The 21811-nt window shown below is 48.0% G+C and overlaps 1 protein-coding gene across 8 annotated transcripts in view; it reads left to right on the forward strand.

Moving 5' to 3' along the window:
- The first annotated feature begins 12500 nt into the window (after positions 1-12500).
- The window catches only part of Fgfr2 (fibroblast growth factor receptor 2), a 101991-nt gene continuing 92680 nt past the window's right edge, over positions 12501-21811 (forward strand). For 6 of the 8 annotated variants that reach the window (XM_035442164.1, XM_035442166.1, XM_035442169.1 and 3 more), the window contains exons 1-3: positions 12501-12640; positions 12935-13134; positions 13269-13568. In XM_035442164.1, the coding sequence (XP_035298055.1) occupies positions 13403-13568 (166 nt within the window). In that variant the 5' untranslated portion in view covers positions 12501-12640; positions 12935-13134; positions 13269-13402. Of the gene's footprint in view, positions 12641-12934; positions 13135-13268; positions 13569-21811 lie in introns of those variants that run through there. The other 2 variants (XM_035442165.1, XM_035442171.1) reach the window with 2 other exon arrangements.

Here is a 21811-nt window from a genome sequence, read left to right on the forward strand (position 1 = left end):
CTACTGCATGGTTCAGAGAAGATGACACAGCACAGAAAACATTTGATATATATATATATATATATATACATATATATATATATATATATTATATATTGCAAAATCTCTCTATCAGTTAGTTGACTCTATGGACACAGAGCCTGGTGGTGGTAGTACATACCTTTAATCCCAGCACCCTGGGAGGCAGAGGCAGGTGGATCTCTGTGAGTTCAAGGCCAACCTGGTCTACAGAGTGAGTTCCAGGATAGCCAGGGCTACAAAGAGAAACCTTGTCTTGGAGGAAAAAAAAAAGGCTTGAATCCATGGACACAGTACCTGGAGATCCCAAGAGTGGTTTGTACCTCACTTTACACATGGGTCTGTGGGAGGAAGGGCCAGACACAAAGTCCCTTACAGCTGGATTCCAAATCCCAGGTTCATGCCCACTACAGTCAGCCAAAGATGCAGCCCTCAGGGCCAATGTCAGCATCTCTAAAGCCCACTCCTTCCCTATGACTATTCTTGGCTCCCGGCTCCATAGCTTGTCTTGTTACCAGGGATCACCTAGGGATTGCTCACAGGGTTCGTGTGTTTCAAAGTAGATAACCCCTAAAAGACCATGGAGTTGCTAGGACACTAAGCACCCATGAATGTCTGCCAGAAACCTCCCCCCCCATGCTAAGTGCACTGAGTCATGAGCCAGCAAATGGGGACCCACCAAAATTGAGTGACCTCTTGGACAATGAAGGTAATGGTCCCCATTTCTGGGCAGGGTGACCAACAGAGAGAAGGCAGAACTGTCTGGGATCCTAAAGGGATCTAGAATGGTCAGTACTGACTACTAATTTGATTGGGTTTAGAATCACCATGGAAACAAGTTTTCTGTGCCTAGTTGTAAGGGGGTATCAAGATTAGGTTAATTGAAGAAGGAAGACATACCCTAAATGCATGTCACCATTCTGTGGGCAGGGATCCTGGACTGAGTCAAAAGGAAAACTCAAGCTCTCATCTTCTTGACTGGAGCAAAATGACCAGCTGCCTCCAGACTCTGCTGCCATGACATCCCTGACATGATAGAGAGTCAAAAGAAACCCTTCTTTCCTTAAGTTGCTTTTCTCAGGTAATTGGTCATAGCAAGGAGATAGGCGACACAGTTTGTCTCCAGGACAGGAAGGACAGTTGTGTTTTTACAAGAGTATAGCCCACAGTAGGGCACTGACTGGCTCTTGGGACCTCATGCTTGGAGGCTGCAGTGCAGATGGATTCCACTCAGGTCAGCTAAGGGCAGAATGCAGACTCTAGCTCAAGGCAAAGCTGCAGAAGTCGTTTGAAACCTTGCTCATCCAGGTGGAGAGATGGGGACACAAATAGGACATGCAGAACAGCCTGCCGGGGGTTAAGTCACCCTATGGACAAAGAAGAGGCCTGAAGTAGTAACATCCTGGACTGCTGATGCTGCCAGCCCCAGACAGGCCATCTCAACTGAGATGGGGCAAACACCTGCATTCTTGCTGCAGACACGCCTCCCCACCAACTACTACATCAGTTGCGCAGAGGGAACCCCTGAAAGCCGGGAGCATTGTGGGCATGGCCATGCTCCTGCCATCCTGGAAAACCCTTCTCTTGCACCCATCAGGTCACCCAGAGCCAGAGTGCCCGCCCTTCTTTTGTCCGCAGGTACACCCATGGCCACACGGGGGCGCAAGCGTCCACTACTCATCCACTTCCCAGTGTGGAGCCTGAAGAACAAAGAGTCCCCAGACTCAGCCTGAGGTCTGAATTCTCCTGCACCCGGGGCTACCTGCTTCCTGGGTCCCTGAGCATCAGCTCAGAGAAGAAGTTAACTTTTGCTCAGCGCTGTTCTTAGAAATCTGTGGAAGAAATCTCCCCCTCTTTGGGGGCCTTTCTCCCCAACCTGGGGACAAAATACAAGCACTCTGGGACCCTAAAAGGGTTACAGGGTTTGTGGTTCCTTTCTGCATTCCCTTCTCAGAGTTCAGCGGGATCCTGGCAGCAACTCTTTCCTCCCTTTTGGTTTATTAAGGCAACTTCTTTACACAGTTGGACAAAATAGACACACACCCTGGAGAAATAGCATAACGAAAATGCAGAAATCATCAGAAAAGGAGGCTCACACCGTGGAAACTGGGTCACCGAAAACAAGGGGAATGACACATAGCTAAGCCAGTCTTGCCCTAAAATGGCTTTTTCTCCCTAATTTCCAGGTAGACCTCATTGTGTGTTAAACCTCATCGAAATATGCTTTCCCAGGCATACTGTGAGGAGATTGGAAGAGGCTGTGCTGTGTTTCAGTCACCATCAGTCAACGAGAATCTATTTGCAGGCATGTTAGCTACAAGCACAGTTCACCAAACTGCTCTGGCATGCCAGGCAGGCCTGGTCCTGGGAACCCAGAGAGGCAGAGAGTGTGTCTTTCCAGTCGTGAAAGTCTAGCACTCTGCACCCAGCTCCTGTCTCCAGGCCCATTGTACAAGGCGAGTCTCTGCTAGGCTTGCCCCAGGACCAGGGCTATCCTTCTCATTGGATACTCACAGCTGTGAATTTCCAAGGATTAGAGGGAACAGTGAACCTCAGTGTGGGGAGTTGGAGGTCCATAGAAAGTCTCTCTGGGAACACAGGCTGACTCAAGGGACACAGGTTCATGGGTCAACAGCAAACACTGTATTTGCTGAAGGAAACCTCCCCAGTATTTCTCCCATGTCGTTTCCATGCTAAGCAGCAAAGTGCTTTCTCCTTAGTCAGTGGTTCTCAAACCTGTGGGCCTCCACTCCCTTGGAGGCCAAGCAACCCTTTCACAGAGATCATCTCAGACCATCAGAAAACACAGATATTTACACTATGTTTCTTAACAGTAGCAAAATCAGTTACGAAGTAGCAATGAAATAATTTTATGATTGAGGGGTCACAACAACATGAAGAACTATATTAAAGGGTCCAAGTGTTAGGAAGGTTGAGAACCACTGTCCTGAGTCCTGCTGACAGTGCAAGGTGTTCCTATCTAGGCCATGGGAACAGTCTAGATGGGCTTGGGTAGGAAGGAACAACTCCTGAAGGCCTCCTGGAGGAGGAAGAGGTAAGTGAGGGCTTGGTCCAGTCCAGTGCAGTGTCATGGTAGCAATAGCTTCTCACATCTATTGTTCACCATGGCAACCCTAGCTATACATGGGCTACCAAATTGGAGCACAGGGCTCCAGACAGGGGACGTGTGGCAGGTGGGAACTACAGGCAGAATTGAATATGATAATGACTCTCTTTTTATTTGTTCAGCACTGGGTACAACCATATGCATAACTTCTCTGCAGCCTGCTGCAGGGGTGTGGCGTGGACTGTTGTAGTGGAGGTAGTCCCTGTGTGCTGGGTGGGTGCGTGTGTGTGGGAATGACAACGGAAGGGCCCAGAGGCTTGCAGCCAAGAAATGACATGCCATACATTGCTCTTAAATAGCAAGGGGCCAGGATTAGAGGTATTTTCCGGTAGAGGCTCATTATGAGTAGACAGGGGTCAGCAGTGCTTACAGACAGCTGTCAGTTGTTCCACGTAGATGCTGAGTTCCTGTGTTACAGTATGTCCTTCAGTGACAGGTAAATGATGACAGGTAATGGATCTCAAGGTATAGGCGAGGAGATCCACCAGAGATCACCAGAGAACTTATCCTTTAGGTTAGATGGTGGCATGCACGCAGTTGGGGGGGTGCACCGCAATTATGCAAATAGTGATGAGCACAGTGCACCACAGGAATCACAGGTAGCACTTTTGACAACAGTGGGATGAAAACCCAACCTGGGGTGCCTGGACCTAGTGCTGTTTCTACTGTCCCGGGCTGCTTGCCAGTCACCAAGAGACTTATGGCATCATAGTCGACCATGTGGCTGCTTTGGTTAAGCAGCTAGACAACCGGGTCCCTTCTCCATTGAGGTTAGCAGATGGCAGGAACTCATCCCTGTTCACTGGGCACAGGGCAGAAGTGGGCAGTGTTGAGATGAAAGCCCACACCACCCACCTGTGGAGCTTCCTCTGCTTTTTTTAAATTATGAAATTATTCAAATAGCCAGCAAAGGAGGAAGAATGTACACCTATGTGTGGACTCCAGAGAGAAGAGTACATGATGTCAGATTTGCTGGATCTGTGTGTTTACTCTGGTTTCCCTTGCAGGGTGTTCCTGAGGACCAAATATATCCTCTAGTGTGATTCCGCCCAGCTCCACAGAGCCCTTTTACCATCCTCCAGGAACTACTGCGTAGGAGCAGCGGGTACTGACCAGCACAGAGGTGCCATACCCTCCTCCTCGAACCCATGTTCTGTGCAACCAAGGACACCACCAGGCCAAGGCTGACTGTTCAGGTGGTTCTCATTGGGCTGTTCTGCCAGGGTGAGAGGGCATGCCAGAAGTGATGGCTCCAGAATATATTAATGGAGGTCCTTACTAATTGCTAGTAATAGCACAATAATGACAGGGCAGCTGCAGTAGGCTCCAAGCTCAATCCCTTGATAGTCCTGGGAAGTGGGAATAGAACCTGTGGGGTGGTTGGTTGGTGATTATCATAGAACACACATGCCTCTCCCATGTGCAGAAGTTTCTGGAAAGCCCTGCATGTACCCTAGTGTCTGTCCCATCCTCATCTATTCACATTCTTTGGGGTCCACAAGGCAGCTGTGATATAAGAGCCACTATGTCCCCTCCTTGGCTGCTGAGAAAACTGATAACTCAGAGAACTGAAGTAACTGGCTCAGGTTCACAGTTCTACGAACTAACAATAAAGAGAGAGGCTGCTACAAGGCCTCCCACCCTCAAAGAGCAAATTTCCTTGTCTTCAAAGTGAGATAGGCCTACTAGGAGGACATTATTCTTCTTTAGCCATTGTCTTGTGTAGCCCAGGATGGTCTCTAGCTCACTACTCGAGGCTGTCTTGGAATTACTCGTTCTCTTTCTCTGTCTCTGTCTCTCTAGTGCTGGGATTACAGGTGTGCATCAGAAGGACTCCATATCCCCCAGGGAAGCAGGTCCACCTAGTTTAGAATCCTGGATGACATTTAGTTTCATGGGATCAAAGTCTTTTTGCCTTAGTGAAATGTTACAAACTGATGGGCGGAGCAGAGAGACTGTGTTCTTTTCTCGTCCTGGAGTAAGCTGCCTGGCTAAGCTCCTGGACCCTGAGCTTGAACTCTAGCCATGCTTTGGACTTTATAGAGATGTCACTTAAAGACCATAAAACCCATCATTTTGCATGTAGCCTGGGCCATACTGGCAGGGCTGGAGAGCTCTTCAATGTCACACAGCCTTTGTTCACCCAACTTTTCCATAAGGGTGAAGGAAACACAACCCATTAAAATACAAATTATTAAAAGGAAACATAAGAATCTCAACAGAGAGAGGCCGAGCCTTCCCCCCTTTCCTTTTCTCCTCTCACAGCAATGGGCTAAGCACACAATTTGTTTCTTGAAATGTATCGGATAGCAGTATTCTGGAGTCCTCGTTTTTCTTTCATTCCATTGATGTATCATTACTAGAGGAGCGGGGGAGGGGGCGTCCTGAGGCCTCTTGGGGAAAAAGAAAAGGGTGACTACTCAAGACATTTTGTAAAAGGGGAAAATTGGGAAGAAAGGAGGCCCCATAGGGGGTGGAGGGTGGAGAATGTGGCCTTGTCTGCAGTTTCTTTCAGCTGAAACCTGCCGCCTAGCCGCCTTCAGTTCAAACTGTCACCTTGAGTTCTTGCTGGCTTTTCTGCCCTTACCCCCAGAACCTCAACAGATTGGGGCTTATTTACCTATTCACACTCGGCCATGGAAACTCATTAATAGGGTTATTAGTAACAGCATTCACGGGAGGCCATTGACAAAAGGGGTTCCAGCCACTTGAAGAAGGGAGAGGGGGAGAAAACCTGCAAAGAGATTATTTTCTCATTCAGAAGCCTGTTGGGGGCTAAAGCTTCCCTGAACCCTTGAGGTCACTTGAAGTCTAAATATGATGCAAAATTGATTTCTTCCAAAAATTCCAAGCATACTTAAATTTATTATTTTTTTAATTTAGAATTGCCTATTGTGGATTTGTGGGCTTTGCTCACTTGAAAAAAAAAAAAAGTGTCCATTGGTAATCAGGGACTTTGGATGGATGGCTACCTTTTCATCTCCGTAAAGAACAAATTCTGCACACTGCCTCTGACGTTAAAGAAGGTGTTTTTGTTTTCAGCGGAAGGCTTCCCTCCCATTCAGCATCCATAAAGCTATGGATGAATGGGGGGACAGGGACAGCGGCTTCCTGGCCCATTAATTTATGTGAGAATGTGCTAACCTCATTTTCAATGGCTGGTGGACCCGCTGCAGTATGGGAAAAGGCTCTCCGTCCCGAGACACGGAGTTTCCCATCAGTGGGGAACATAAAGATAGAAGTACCAGCTTGGAGTGGGTACTTTTGGTTGTGATTCCAGGTCAGAGAATGAATACATGTTGGCATTGCCAGTGAATGGCTCGGTGTCACCTGGCTGAGGTGTTCTGATCCAGACCAGAGGACTCATTCAAAACACATCCCTTTTCACCAAAAACACAGATAGATCATTTGGTTTGGGATTTGGGTTGTTATTTTTGTTGAACTTCCAAACTGTAATTTTGTAGATGTTTGCCTGAGGCATAGAAAATGGATTTGTTACTCCTAACTTTTAAGTGATTTGCATAAAAGTTTCCCAGGCTGTTCTGTGAATAAAAAACAATCTTGCAATCATGCAGGGCCTGAGGAATCCATGTGTGTGAATGGCACAAAGTCCTACTATTAGGGACTGTGGTGCCACTCCCCTTCCAAACCTGCCTTCCCTGGTGGGCTTTACTGTCTGACTCTGCCAGTCGCCAACCACCAGAAGGAGTCTTGTGACCTTTTTGAGTGAGGGTCTCAAGTAGCCCAGGCTGGACACAAGCTCAACATGTACTGGAGACTAGCCTCAAACTCCCAAACTTCTTCATCTGGTGAGTCCTGGGAATCCAGGAATGTGCTACTGTGCTTGGCTCAATAATTAAGATTTTAAGTTATTTATTTAGACAAAGTGTAGCTAAGTAGACAAGACTGGCTTCAAACTTATTGTGTAGATCAAGTTGGTCCCAAACACACAGCAATCCTCCTGCTTGGCACTTCTGAATGCTAGGATTACAATTAAGTGATCTTGAATTTAAGCCCAATTGCTCAAGGGTTGGATGAGTGAGAGGGATTATTGAAAGATAAATGATTCCAAGATAGTCAGGTCAAAGAGACAAATGGGAGATTCCAACCATTTACAACCTGGTCTGACATTTAGTCAAGGGATCCTGCTTTGCAGTTGAAGAACACAAGATTCAGAGAGGAGAATCCAATTTGCTGAACATCAGGTGACTCTTCTTGATAGAATTGCATATATAAGTTCCTTTCTTTCTTTTTCTTTTTGGGCTGGAAATCAAACAGAGGTCCTTGTACATGCTAGTCCTAGTACTACTCTACTACATCTCCAAGCCCTCTAGACACTTTTGGATCCCTCCCTCCCTTCCTCCCTCCCTTCCTTCCTTCCTTCCCTCTCTCCCTCCCTCCCTCCCTCCTTCCTTCCTTCCTTCCTTCCTTCCTTCCTTCCTTCCTTCCTGCCTTCCTTCCTTCCTTCCTTCCCTCCTCCCTTCATCCATCCATCCATCCATCCATCCATGCATCCATCCATCCATCATCTATCTATCTATCTATCTATCTATCTATCTATCTATCTATCTATCTATCTATCTATCTACTATCATTTATTTATGTCTCTATTTTTTTGTTTTTCATTTTATTTAATAGGTACCGATGTTGCCTGCATGACTGTCTGCATACTATGCATGCAGTACCATCAGAGGCCAGAAGAGGGCTTTGGGCCCCCTGGAACTGGAGTTAGAGGTGGTTGTGAACCAGCCTGTGGGTGCTGGGAATTGAACCAGAGTTTCTTGAAGAACAAACAGGCAGTGCTCTTAACTGCTGAGCCATTTCTCCAGCTTCTCTTTCTTTTCATTTAAAGATTTATTTTTTTAAATATGTGCCTGTGTCTTTGTGTGGGGTATGTGCTCATAAGTGCAGCTTCCTCAGGAGGCCAGAGGCTTTGGATGCCCTTGTAGCTGGAGTTACAGGCTGCTGTGAGGGCCTGACAGTATGCTGGGAATTGGATTCTGATCCTCTGGAAGAGTTGGAAGCATTCTGAACTGCTGAGCCATCTCTGCAGCCAAATCTCCTTTGGATTTCTTTATGCTATTCTACATTGATACTATTAAACAAGGTGTTTTCTGTTGTAGATTTTTGGCTTTTTTTCGGAGACAGCCATATTAACAACAGCCAGTTGTGTTAACCTCCCTGTTCTTCAGTTTCCTTCTCAGAATCTGGGTACGTTGCTTTGCAGGCAGATGGACGGATTAAGTACAATTACCTGTTCACTTGTCCCCTTCCTAAAGGAGAGCTTCCCAAACACACACACCTCCACTCCCTTCTATTGTTCACAAGGACAAGATAAGGCAACCTCTCCCATGAACATTAGTTGCTCCCACGCTCAAAGCTTCCGTGGCGTGAAATGTCTGGCCCCAGTACCCTGCAGACATATTCTCAAATGTCTGAAGGTGCATAGAATAGCATTGTTATTTCCTAACTTGACGCAAGACAACGTAACACATTCACTCAGTACACCGAGGCTGGCTAGAGACGGGCAGCGGCGACAGAGGGCGTACGATCCGATCGTCACTGGCCAGGTTCGGAGAGGTCATCTTCGCACTCCTGCGGGGAACTCGGCAGGGCCCCTAGCCTCCCGGCGGGGTGTCTCTTTGGGGCTGCTAAGCGTCGGGAGCGGCGCGGGGCTCAAGACTGCTCCAGCGCGCGGCGCTGATTGGCAGAGCGGGCGCCGCCGTCCAGGAAACGGCTCGGGTTTCAGCAGGGGGCGTGACCCGTCCGAGGAGCGCGGGGAGAGCGCCGGGAGAGGCGAGCGGCGGCGGCGGGCGCAGAAGCGGCGCACGGACGATCTAGTGCACGGCCGCACGAGCTCCGGCGCGGGGGCTGCCTGCGCGTCCCTGGCCCGGCGTGGAGACTGCTCTCCGGGCTGGCGGGGGCCGGGCGTGAGCCCCCGGGCCTCAGCGTTCCTTCGCGCTGTGAGTGTTCGCCACTCGCCAGCAAAGTTTGGAGTAGGCAACGCCAAACCCCAGCCCTTTCTTCTTCTCGCTGCCCAGATCCGAGGGCAGCCCCGGCGTCATGCCCTCGCTGTTCTGCGATCCGTGACGTGCGTGAAGCTTCGGAACCTTGGGGCCGGCTGCAACCCAAGGGATCTTTCTCTTTTTGGAGTTTTCCTCCGAGCTCATCGTCTGCTCCATCCTAACCCATTCCGGGCTCCGGCACAACACCGAGCGTGGAGGAGCGCTGCCATTCAAGGTAATCGCTGTGCAGTACGCCTCCGGGAGATTCGCCAGCCGGGAAAGTGGGCGCCGTAGGAGGACGCGGGGTGCAGGATCTCTGGGAGGAGGACGCGGGGGGGAACGATTTGGGGGCGCGCCCTGTCGGTTTCTGGCTGGATTGGTGATGGCTGGAGTGTATGCATGTGGATGGTTGGCTTTGGGGGAGTTCTTTCAGCACCTTCATCCAGATGCTGACATCTGTGTCTGCCTCCGGCACCCCTTCTCTGTCAGACTACGGCGGGCAGTCATGCCGACTGGGCGCGTTCCTCTGAGCTCAGAGCCGGCGCGCCATGGGGCTGCCTGCCAGTGGCACAGCCCTAAGGCGGGGGCTCGGGAAGGGCATCTTCGGGGTGCCTGGGCTCTGGGATCTCCAGCCCGGTACTATTCAGGCCCCTGGAAGAGGTTCTTTCCTGGGAAGAAACTGCTAGAGTGTGACCGGCGACATCTCGAAAGGGATGGAGATGCCCGGGTGGCACCTTTGGCGAGGCAGTGGCTCGGGTCCCGGATTCCAGTGCCGGGCGTCTGTCGCCCGCCACAGCGGTTGGCGCAGGAGGGATCGCAGCGCGCCTGGGGCTAGGGGGCGAACTGGACCGACTTTTCCTAGTTCTCTTAGCTGCTCCGACCGCAGCCGCGCCGAGATGTCGAAAGCGCAGGCGAGTTCTAACTTGCGCGCTCATTCTTTCAGCGCGGGGGAATCGGCCGAGGGCCCTGCGTGGCGCTGGCTTCCACCGTCGCGACCAGGGAGCAGGCTCGGGAGGCCGGTTCCAGGCGCGGAACCTCCTCCGCGCCCCTGCAAACTTCCCAAGACCTTCCTTCTTCACCCCCAGTTCAATAAAAACCTACCCTTAAAGGCAGACTTGCTTTCAAACTCAGGGCACCCATTATGTGTTTGGTGTGAAATGCTATCAACATTTAAAACTCTATTGTCCCCAGCGTCCCAAATCCCTGTAAATCTTCCACCAGCCTCGACTCATTTTCATCTGAAAAGCCTGTTTAGTTTGAATAGAAAAGCAATCAGGCGCCCCTCTCCCTCTCGTTGGAATGTCAATTAAAATGCAGATTTCTCAGAGCTCTTTAGCGCCCCAAGAAGAAGGACAAAACAGGATATTCCAGGCTGACAAATGAAAGAAATGCTACAATGAAGTGGGGTGGTGATGTGCACCCCAAGCTGCTCAAAGTGCCCAATGAAACAAGAGGGCAGGGGTTGTGCTTGCATGTTTGGGATTTCGTCGTGTTTAAGACACACCCTCCCCCCACCCCCCCGCCCCGCGCCCCCAGCCCGTGACAGCTCCCTTCCCTGTTTAGCCCGCGCAAGAAGTAAGGAAGCCTTGAACCAGGATAGGGGTCTACATTTAATATTAGCCAGTGCTGTTGACTTCTCCCACGAGAAATCCATTTGGGAACAAAATGTCAGTTGCTCAGCCGGCTAAGTCATTTTGGGACTGAGAGACCCTTTAAGGTAGTAGCGCTCCCCTTCCCTCCCCTCACCACCACCACCACCACCACCACCACCACACCCTCCTCCCTCACCACACCAACACACACACACACACACACACACACACACACACACACACACACACACACACACACACACACACACACACACACACACACACACACCCGGGCTGGCCCTCAATTAGCCTGTCTTCTTGAGGATGGGAAGAGTGTGCAAAGTTGTATAGCACTGTGCACGCTCACTAGCCAGGCCCTTTCTGCGGGTCACTTCGCCAGTCTTTGGAGGCAGACTTGCGCAGAGGTGACCCCAATGGGCGGGTGGCCGTGAAGAGCCATCCGTCAGAGCGATGGTGAGGACTCCTCCCTCGTAGGCTGAGAAGAGAGTTCCCTTTCAGGGGGAAAAATAAACACGCTGGGGCTTTCACTGGGGCTCAGCCTCCAGGAAGGATTATGGTATTGAAGGCAGGAAACTGGGATTGTGGCCGCCAGCAGCATGCTGGGCCTGTGTTCCCAACACCGAGCCTTGGGACCTAATTATCCTGCCTAGGAGGTCGCTCAGCACTTTTGTCCACTCCGGTGAGGAGCTGTGCAGACCCGCTGCCCTGCCTCCCTTCTCACCTTACAGAGGTTTGAGGAGTGGGCTGCTGTGGGGCTGGGGCCTGCGAAGAACCAACGTTCAAGTTGAATCAGCCCGGGGCACTGGCCATCTTCCTCCTTCAGCTGGAGCAGAGGCACTCCTGGGTAGGGGCTGTGAAGAAGGCGGTTTGAGCACACTGCTGCAAGAACTTCTAGGCTCTGAGATTGATTGTAAAGTTGCTAGAGAGGTGGAGAATTTCCCTGAATTCTGGAAGTTCTTAGTAAATCAATGAGAATGTTTGTTCACTGTCCTCTGACAGGTATGCAGAAATAGACAGGGAATTAACTTTTGGGACTCTTGACTTTAAGAAGAGTTGGGGAGAAAAAAAATCCTTCAAGGCCTCTAAAAAAATGCTGGAAACACACACACACACACACACACACACACACACACACACACACACTTTTCTGACTTTTGTTGTTAACTATACCATTTTACCAGTGCTTAAAAAACAAACCCAGTTTCTTATTTCCCCCTTGGAAATGGTGCGTCCATCCTCTTTGCCTATACTCCTTTAAATTCTCAGTGAAGAGTTAAAGGAACAGCTTTTAGGACAGGGCTTCAGGGAGGTTCTGGCAGCCTTGAGATCCTGTGTCATAACTGAAAGCATCAAAAGCACAGGATTAGACTTTTTCTCTTTGGCCTTAAAATTCTCACCCATCCCCAGTCTCATAAATCGTGCTTCACAGACTCCAGCACCCAAGGTTTTGTGGAATCTTTCCCTGCACTGTCTAAAGTAGAGTCACCGAAGCTCGTGCATTCTGACTCAAGGCTTAGTCACTGAGGATACTGAACAAACTTAAAGTTATTTGTACTGTGGTAAGCTTTCTTGGGAAATTCTCCCTGCTTTGGATAGAGTAAGTTGAGTGCACCCTTGTAACTGACACTTTGGAAGTTTAGCCAATAGGTTGGCATATTGAAAGTCCCCCAGGCCAATCACATACCAGGACAACTTACACGTATCATCACCATTACTAATAAACTCTTGCATTATTCATCAAGGTTTGCGTCTGTTCTGGATCTTAACCCCCTTGACGCAGGGTGAAGACATTTAGTTAGTGTGCCTGTACACTGCCTTGTAGTCAGTGGAAGGGAATTCAGGCTTTGAGTCTCCCGTTTGGATCAAACTCACTCTTTGTAAGTGGCTGCTTGGCGAAAGACTGAAATACACGCCTGCATTTGAAAATGAATCCTGACAAGTGTAAACTGGTGGGAATTTTTTGTAGCCTTCCTGGGATTCTTTGATTCTGTTGGTCTCCTTTCTTCTCGAGAACTACACTGAAGGGGGTGGCGTATGCCACTCCGCTCCAGCCCAGCTCTGAGCAGACCCTCCTCCTGTCAGTCTCTTAAAGGCCAGCTGGAATAAGAAAAGTTAATGAGGCTGCTTGTGCCAGGCCCAGCGTTTTAAACTTTTTTTTTTTTTTTTTGCAGTTGCCCTTGAAAGGAAGGAAGGTCAGGTTGCTTCTGCAACCTGGTAGCTTTGATAGTGGATGGAAGGGCATACTGTGTATGTAGCTGCATGGCTGGGTCCTACAGCTATGCTTGATCTTGGTGTCTCCAAAAAGTAAGCTTTTAAAAAGATTAGCCTACTCCAGCTTGTGGACTGATCTGGAAACACTCGGGACGCTGAGGTGAGGATGGAGGCCTTGGTTGATAATGGAAAAGAATGTGTTTGCGCAAGGCTGAGAAACGGTTTTTATCCCATCTGGGTTTAAGCGAGTTGGCACGGGGGAATGACTGTACTAACCGGCTGAATCTCTTTCAGTGGCGGCGGCAGCAGCAGCAGCAGCAGCAGCAGCAGGAGCAGCCCCACAGCCACCGCCACAGCGCCCTGGCTCCTAAGCCCCCTGTGGGCTGAAGGCATTGCAGGCAGCCCATGGTCCTTGAGGAAGAGTGCAGATGGGATTACCGTCCACATGGAGATACGGAAGAGGACCAGGGATTGGCACCGTGACCATGGTCAGCTGGGGGCACTTCATCTGCCTGGTCTTGGTCACCATGGCAACCTTGTCCCTGGCCCGGCCCTCCTTCAGTTTAGTTGAGGATACAACATTAGAACCAGAAGGTAAGTTCTCGAATGTCATTTTTAGGGTACCAAGTTGTTTTGGGATATGTCTGGGGGAAGTGGTCACTGAAGGAAAGGTCTTTTTTCAGCCAGCTGCCATAGGAGGGTGAGCCCTCTCTATATCTTCCACAGCAGCACTTACAAGGGAGGGTCTTGGCTCCCAGGCATGAGTGGAGTGGATTAGTTTGCTCTGTTCTGTGTGCTGGGTGAGGGCAGCAGTGGCAGTTCTTTTTCAGCCAGTGCCTTGCAGCACTCTGGAGGGGTGCCTTAGCAAGATGATTGTCATCCGTTGCCTTCCTTCTGCAGTTGCTTTCTGGATGGAGGGAGGGCCTTGAATCACTGTTTTTTGGCTAAAGGAAATAGGTGGCCTCCAAAGGCTGATGGTTTCTAAGAAAGCTCTGAAGTTGAGCACCAATAGCCTTGCCATGGTGGATTGTTTTGAAGCTGTGGTAAGTTCTTTGTGCTTAAGCCCAGCATCACAGAGGGGCAGGTTTTACCCAAGGAAGACTCAAAAATGAATATTGCCAAGGGGGTCTCCCTCATCCAAGGAAACACCAGATTTCACTGGTATTTAGCTTTCGACACTTGGTTGCAAATGTGAAAAGCTGGTTGTGGGGAGGACATGCTGAAATACTGAGCTGGGCAAAGATCTGGTCCTTCTCCCAGGTCCTTCAGAGATGTGGTCGATAGCCAAGCCTCTCTGCTTGGTGCGGCATGGAAATCTGTCATCAGGAGGGAATATTGGTAGGCGAGTTATTTTCTGAGTGGTAATCCGAGCGTGACACTGCAGATCCCAGCTCTCATCGCCACTTAATGAACGTGTTTGCTGAGGACCCACCTGGTGCCGGCTGGGCTTTGGAGTCAGTCCGTCACGGTCCTGAGTGCTGGCAGGTCAGCCGAGCTGCTGTGGTTATGCACTCTGAATCAGGGTCCCGAGGAGCAAAGTATTCATCCAGAGGGGAAGGGTGGACAGAACGTCCAGGGATGTCCACAAGGAGGGCTAGGTACCAATCTAAGAGGAGGGCTAGAGAAATGGGTCCCCAATAAGCTCCACACAGACTATCACTGGCCTTGTGTGAATGAGATTGGGCTACACAGATGCCGGGAAATGTTATAAATTACCAGGTGAGACATTGTGGCACCTGCCCTGTCTTTGGAAAGGAAATATGTTAGGAGATTGTGTGTGAGGCTTGCTCAACATACAGACTCATACCCAGTTTTGGAACCACCTCTTTGTGACTTATACTGTGACATCAGGGAGAGTGAAATTTGCAACTGTGACCAGCTTTCAAAGGGCTTAATGTGAGGGGAAAGGATTGGGTTTCTGAAAGTCTGGTCTGCACTTCTTTAATTTTGCTAATAATTAAAATGGATGCTTCCCTAATTGCTGGTTTTCCCTGGAGTGTGTGGCTCAGCACAAACTAAGGAAGCTGAGCTGGGATTTCCTACAGTGTGGGCTTCAGAAAGAATTGTCATTTTTCATTTGGACTCTCGGGGCAGTGTTGCTATGAGTTGATTTCAGTGCAGAGTATAAAATGGTCTTGGAGGGTTTCCTGGACTGCATCTAATTACCTAAGGGAGGTTACAAGATGTGTGTACGTGCAGGGAGAAGACAGGTGGGGGAGAGGAAGGAAGGACAGTGGGATGGAGTCCCCCGAATGGCTCTTTGTGTAAGAACCGATACCCAACAATGTGAGCATTGTTGAAAGCAGATCCCACCACCTGGGAACCTGTAGGTGCATGTAGGTTTAGGGAGGAAGGAAGGCCATGAAGTCCCAGAAGTTGTAGGTCACACTTTGCCAATGCCCTTGGGTACAATTCGCTAGATTCAGAATTTGAATGAAGTTCGAATCGCATGCAGAGTTGGTTAGATGCTAAGAAAAAGAAAAAAAGAAAAGAAAAAAAAAATGCTTTCACCAGAACAGGCTTGGAAGAAGAGAACTCTCAGGGTCTCAGTTTCCCCTTCTACTATTGAGGGTTCGATATGATGAGTTGGAGGAATCTCATTATCAATAGTCATTTAACAGTAACGTCCCCAGATGCCTTCTGGAGACCACCTCAGAGGTTTATGTTTCACCAGTGATCTGGACAGAAAGCGGAAAGCACAGCTTCTGGCATTGATGGTGGCTGTGACCATCACCATCCCCAACAAGCTGGGGACAAGGTAGTGCCAGTTCTCACAGCAGCAAGCAACTATGTGCGAGATGAAGATTGCTCTGGGAAGAGGCAGCTATGCTGGATCTCTGCATGGTTCATGCTCTCTCCTTGTCTGTTAGATCAGCATTGCACTGGTGTCCAGGTGATTAGAAGATAATTAAGATAGAGATGCCTCTCCTTGCTGGGCTCTGGTGTCTCCCCATCCTGAATGGAACATGTTCATGTGCATGTCCCTCCAGCCACCATATTTAGTGCCACTAGAACTTTAGCTAACACTAGGTTCGCCTTTTATCATCTGGAGCTTTACCATGGAAGACTTTGGTTTGCTAATCTGGAAGCTCAGTTTAGATAATGTCTATCGGGTCAGAGAAATATGTAATCAAGAGGTTCCTAGAAAGAGTCCGTGCTCCCCTACTACGGAACCCCTCTTTTCTGGCCCCTTAGGGAAATGTTATATTTAGTCATGTAGTTCTGTGTAGTATATTTAATCGTGCAGTGCTTGTCATCATCCCCCATCCTATCCTTCCTGTGTGTCTCTGGACACTTTCTCAAGTGGCAGCAGCAGGGTTGGGTCAAGTCAGTTGACCTAAGAAGAAAGTAATCTCTATAAGATTTTACTCAGTGTTTCAGAATAGAAATGAGTGTATCCAACTGGTCACTCATTGTGACAAAGGACAACAGTGTCAACAGTTGCCGAATGGGGAGGGATGGTCCTGATTCTAAGAACTGTTCTGTTTGTTCAAATCCCAAATGTTCCCAATGTAGTCAAGCTTGATGACTGCCAGTCCTGAGTTCTTATTTTCAGATTCTCCCTGGCATTGTCACCTGCTCTGGTTAATTAAGTCATTGTTGACGTTAAGGGAATCTGTTTACCCCAGCCCCATAGGAGCTAAAATAAAAGGGCTTTTCCAACCCCAAACCCTTAATTACTTTGCCACCCTCTGCAAAGAGAAATTCTGCAAATCGACAGACAACCGGGGAAGGTGCAGGGGTGGGGGATGGGGGAGCGGGGAGTAATTTGCATGCCTTTAAAAGAAACCACTATTTTTTGGGGGCAGTTTTCTGGGTGTAGGAGAGAGGGCTATGCTGCCCTGGATTCAGGTGAGCAGAGACTGAGTGTGAGGTCTGCATGGAGACCTGCTGAAGTCAGACTTTTCCAGGGTAGTTTAAGTCCTTTGCCTACCTGCTGTGGCCTCAGCCCTCCACATTTAATTGCCAGTTGAGAAAAGAAAGAAAAATGAGATATCTGCATGGTGCAAGTGGATGATTTAAAATAAATCCTGTGTTTCCTATTATCTGCATTTTCGTTCCTCAGTATGAGTGTGAATATTTAAGAGTTGACTGTAACTTGATAGTTCGCTGAGGAACAAGGGCTTATTCTTGGTCAATTAAACCAAATTCAGGCACATGCTGTTAAACATACAATGGAGTACACATTCTTCATTAGTATATAACATATTTCACAATTCACAGACAAAGAACTGTGTTTAAGATTACTTCTAGAGCAAAAATCTGGCAAGCCCAGAAAATTGGCATTTATATAACTTTCTCTTGTTGGCTTCTACTGATCCAAACAGAGCAAGGTTCTGTGTGTGTGTGTGTGTGTGTGTGTGTGTGTGTGTGTGTGTGTGTGTGTCTGTCTGTCTGTGTTGCCTATTTATTTTAGTCAGTTAAAAGATTGATCATTTACTTAAAAAAAAAAAATCTCTCCCTTCCCAGCCAGCACCTTTCATTGTTGTTGTTTTTAAGATTTATTTGTTAATTATTTTGAATTGGGTACATGTATGTGTATTTCTGTGTGGGTAAGTGTGCCCACGGAGGCCAGAGGTTTCGGATGGCTTGGAGTTGGGCCTGGAAGTGAATATCAATCCTCTAGTAGGATGGCATATGCTCATAACCACTGAGCCATCTCTTCTGCTCCAAGATCTTTCAAAGTTGGTTTTGTTTGTTTGTTTTTTTCTGTTGACGGCGAGAATTCAAATAACCAAGTATTTCACTAGGAGATGTTTCCAATATCAGATTTAATGAATAATTACATGGTTATGAAATAACTGGGGTAGTGTTTAAACAGGAAGGGGATGTTTAATGTTCACATTCTCTGTGGAGTGCTTGCAGTAGCCCTGTGCATGCAGTAGCCTCCACACTTGCAGACTGTTTAGCTGTTTACACAGTCGCAATGGTTGTGAAAGGACAGCCAAGTCTCTTTCATCAGTGTCTGCCTTACTTTTCTATTTCTGATCAAATCCCTGGGAAGTTTGATCCAGTATGGTATCTTGGCTTGGTCTGAAGGTCAGGAATTATTTTGGGGAGGGGGTGCTGCAGGCTATTTTACAGATAATTATGGGTTTCCTGTTCAGAAATGTTCCTGTAGGGGCCGGGATGATGGCTCTGTGATTAAGAGTACTTCCTGCTTTTGCAGAGGACCTGTGTTGGGTCCCCAACACCCACGGGGGAGTGCTCATAATTGTCTTTATCTCCAGCTCCAGGGGCATCGGATGCCTGTGACATACTGCTGGCTGCATGTGCCCTTTTTACACATGTGTTTCTCTTGCCTTTGCTGTCATGATTGCCAAGACGGTGGTCCCATGAGTGGTGGCCAAAGATGTTTAGTCTCTTATTAATATTGGTGAGACCAGCAGTCGTGACCTTTAGCTCACTTGGGAGGCAGAGGCAGAGGCAGAGGCAGAGGCAGAGGCAGAGGCAGAGGCAGAGGCAGAGGCAGATCTCTGAGTTTGAGGCCAGCCTGGTCTATAGAGCGAGTTCCAGGAAAGCCAGAGAAACCCTGTCTCAAAAAACCAACACACACACACACACACACACACACACACACACACACACACACACACGGTGAAAGCTTGAAGTTGTATTTGCAAAAGTGTATTTAACCATCAGGATAAACTGTGATCGTCCTTTTGTGCTTGTGGTTTGCTTTTTGAGAAAGGGTCTTACTATGTAACCCAGATTGGCCTGGAATTTGCCCTGTAGCCCAGGTTGGCCTATAACTATCAATCCTCCTGCCTCAACTTCTATACCCAGCTGTCTGTCATTTTTGAAGAGTGTGTTGTCTCAAATTTCAGTAATTTTGGAAATCTTGCACTATTTTTTATGGTGTATTTATTTTTATGTGTATAAATGTTTTGCCTACATGTATGTATCTGCACCACATATGTGTCTGGTGCCTGTAGATGCCAGAAGAGGGCTTCCAATCCTCTGGAAATAGAGTTAGAGCTGTCATGTGGGTCCTGAAAATAGAATCAGTGGTCTTTACCACCGAGCCATCTCTGCTGCCCTGTGATTAAATGGGGAATGTCCTGCTCTGCTGCTTGAGGCCCTTTGTGAGCTTTTTTACATTATGAGAATAAAAGAAAATCCACTGCTTGCTTTTGACTGGGTCAAGTCAGGGAGCTAAGCTGTCACATACCCTCTCCTTTAACTTCTTGTCCAACTAAAGAATCATGAATCCCAAGTCATTTCTGCACAGAATGCATACACAAAGAATTTCAGGTTATGGTGAGCATGTTTTATGAGGATGTTGAAAGTAGCTCATAAGGAAAATGCGGATAGATTCAGGAGTGAGAACCAGGCCGGCATGTTTATTCCTGTTATTTATGTAGCAGCTTTCCTGAAACATCTCAATCCTGAGCGCTAACTAAATAAACTCATAAATTCCGTGATTGTTTCCTAACCCTGGAATTTCTCTTTTATTACACAGTAGGGTGTTGTTACACCTGATAATTTACAAATACTGTTTGTTTGTTTTTTTCCCCATATGTGACCAAGTTTTAAAGGTATCCAGACACTGAAAGTGGCCAACTTGGTGTGTTTGTTACCAACCCAAACTAGAGATCTTTGTGACTGGAGATTTTCGTAAAGTTTATTCTCTTTGGACACCCTTCAAGTTCACATTGAGAGCTGACAGTTGGCTAGCTGTAAAGTCATGTGGCTTGCTTCAATGTGCCTCTTTCCTGCTCTGCCCCAAGCCTTTGGATTTCCACTAAGACTGTTGTTTAGCTGGCTGTAGCAGGCATACTGTTGAATATATAACCTATATGGAGAAATGTTCAGATTAAAGACCAAGGAGTCCTGATTCAACATTTGACTCTTAAAATTTTAAATAGAAGCAGTGGAGTTGGTTTGAATAGTGTGTGATATGCTTTCTGGCGGTATGTTCCCAGAGGAAACTGCCCTTGGGAGCTGGGTTTGAATGTCTCTACTATCTACTTGACCTGAGCCAAATGAGATAACCCATCTGAAACACTAAGATAACATCTCTCTAAATTGTGCAGATTGGATACAAACTGGGCTGTAGTCCCTGGCTCAGTGCAGGTATTTGGCAAATGCTGATTTCTTCCCATCCCATACCTTTGTCAAAGTAAATAAAACCCATATTTCAAAACCCGATAAGATGCTTGCCTTGTAATCTATAGTGATAAATGGTGGATTTACAGACATTTAAATAGAAAAGAACATTAGATCTTCCTTCATCCCACTCTCTTGCCCTCTTGGGCTTTTGCAAGCCCCCCTGGAGTTTAGTCATGTGACCCTTCTGTGGCTTCCAATGCAAGAAGTGTTCGAGGTCGACATTTTTTCTTTCTTTTTTAAGAAAGTCAATTGTAGCCTCACAGCACACAATGAGAAGACTATGCATGCTGTATTTTGGCAGGCCAGTCTTCTGTTTGAGGTTTCTAGAGGATAAATGTAAGAGCAGTGAAGGGTGGTGGAGAGGTTGTTGGGTGTGCTGTGTAGTGTGTTCTGCTCTGTCCAGGCGAGAGAGGAACCTGCCCCAAAGCAGGTGGTGATTACCTTTGCCACCTTCTCCTGTAATGTCTTCCTCCATCAGCCTGCGAGGGTTGCCAGGTACCAGTCTTCCAGTGTACATGATAAGGAGTACAAGAAACTGAGTGATGGAATCCAGAGTGGGGACAGAGCTGAGTATTCATTTGCATGGCTCTTCTAGGAGGGGTTGATGAGCGCACAGGTTCAGGGTGAGATCATGTCCTTCAGCTCTGTTCTGGGGATAATGATGGTTAGCATGAGGATGGATGAAGTCATGCGCTTTACTCCACTCCTTGTGATAATGATGGCGAAGGTGTCGATGATGGGAGCAGCCAGGCGCTCATTAAGTGCCTGTGGTGTCTCAGATGTACTAGGTACATTGACATCTTGCCCCATTCCACTAAACAAGCAGATCCCAGGGATCCCATTTCATGAATAAAATCACTACAATTCTTGGAGATGCTGTGATTTCTGGATGGCTTCACAGGCAGCACATACCTAGACTTTAGGTGAACTTACTGATGGAAGATAGATTTCACAGCCTGTTCCTCCTTCTTCAACAAGAGCATATTTGGCAGAGTGCAGGGCAGGCACCCCTCTTATTTATTTTTTCTTACCTCCTGCTTAGAGCATTAAACTTTGAAGGACAGGCTGGCTGATTCTGTTTCTTCCTCAAGGACCCACACCCCTTCCTTAAGTCATTCAAAGAAGAGTTTCAGGTTATAAAATTTCTCCACCAATTGTATTCTATGGTTCTTCTGTGATGGCCTCTGGTGATATGTAGGGAATTGATAAGAAGTCTGTCTTCTGCTGCTGGGGCGGGGGACCAGTGGGAGACTTCACAGAGACCTGGATGGTGACTTATGCTGAGTCACTGGACAGGCACCCAGGACAGGAAGGGCCATCCTGCTCTTGCCCATTTGCTCCTAAGTCATCCCCAGATCTTCTTTGCTCCCTATACCCTGATGGTCTGCCTTAGATCCCACCAAACCTTAGCTTGATTTGGTCGCTGTCTCAGCATTTCTGCCTTGTAGCCAAGACTCCTGGGATCCTTCAGCCTGTGGTTATGGAAATGATAGGTTGGGGGGGGGGCTTTCAGTGTCACTCCTCTCCAGAGATTAGGGACTCCCCACTCTTCTACCTACCTTCTGTCTCCTCCCCTCTCCCCCAAGGAAAAAAAGAAAAAAAAATTCCAAGAACTAAGGCCGGAAGCCAAGACACCCACTCCTCCTCCAATTTTGACCAAGAAGGGTATCTCCCTAGGGGCAGAAGAAGCCAGGAAATGAAGCCTGTTTTTAAAGCTAGCAAAG

This window comes from Cricetulus griseus, chromosome 3 (assembly GCF_003668045.3).
Source record: "Cricetulus griseus strain 17A/GY chromosome 3, alternate assembly CriGri-PICRH-1.0, whole genome shotgun sequence".
NCBI lineage: Eukaryota > Metazoa > Chordata > Mammalia > Rodentia > Cricetidae > Cricetulus > Cricetulus griseus.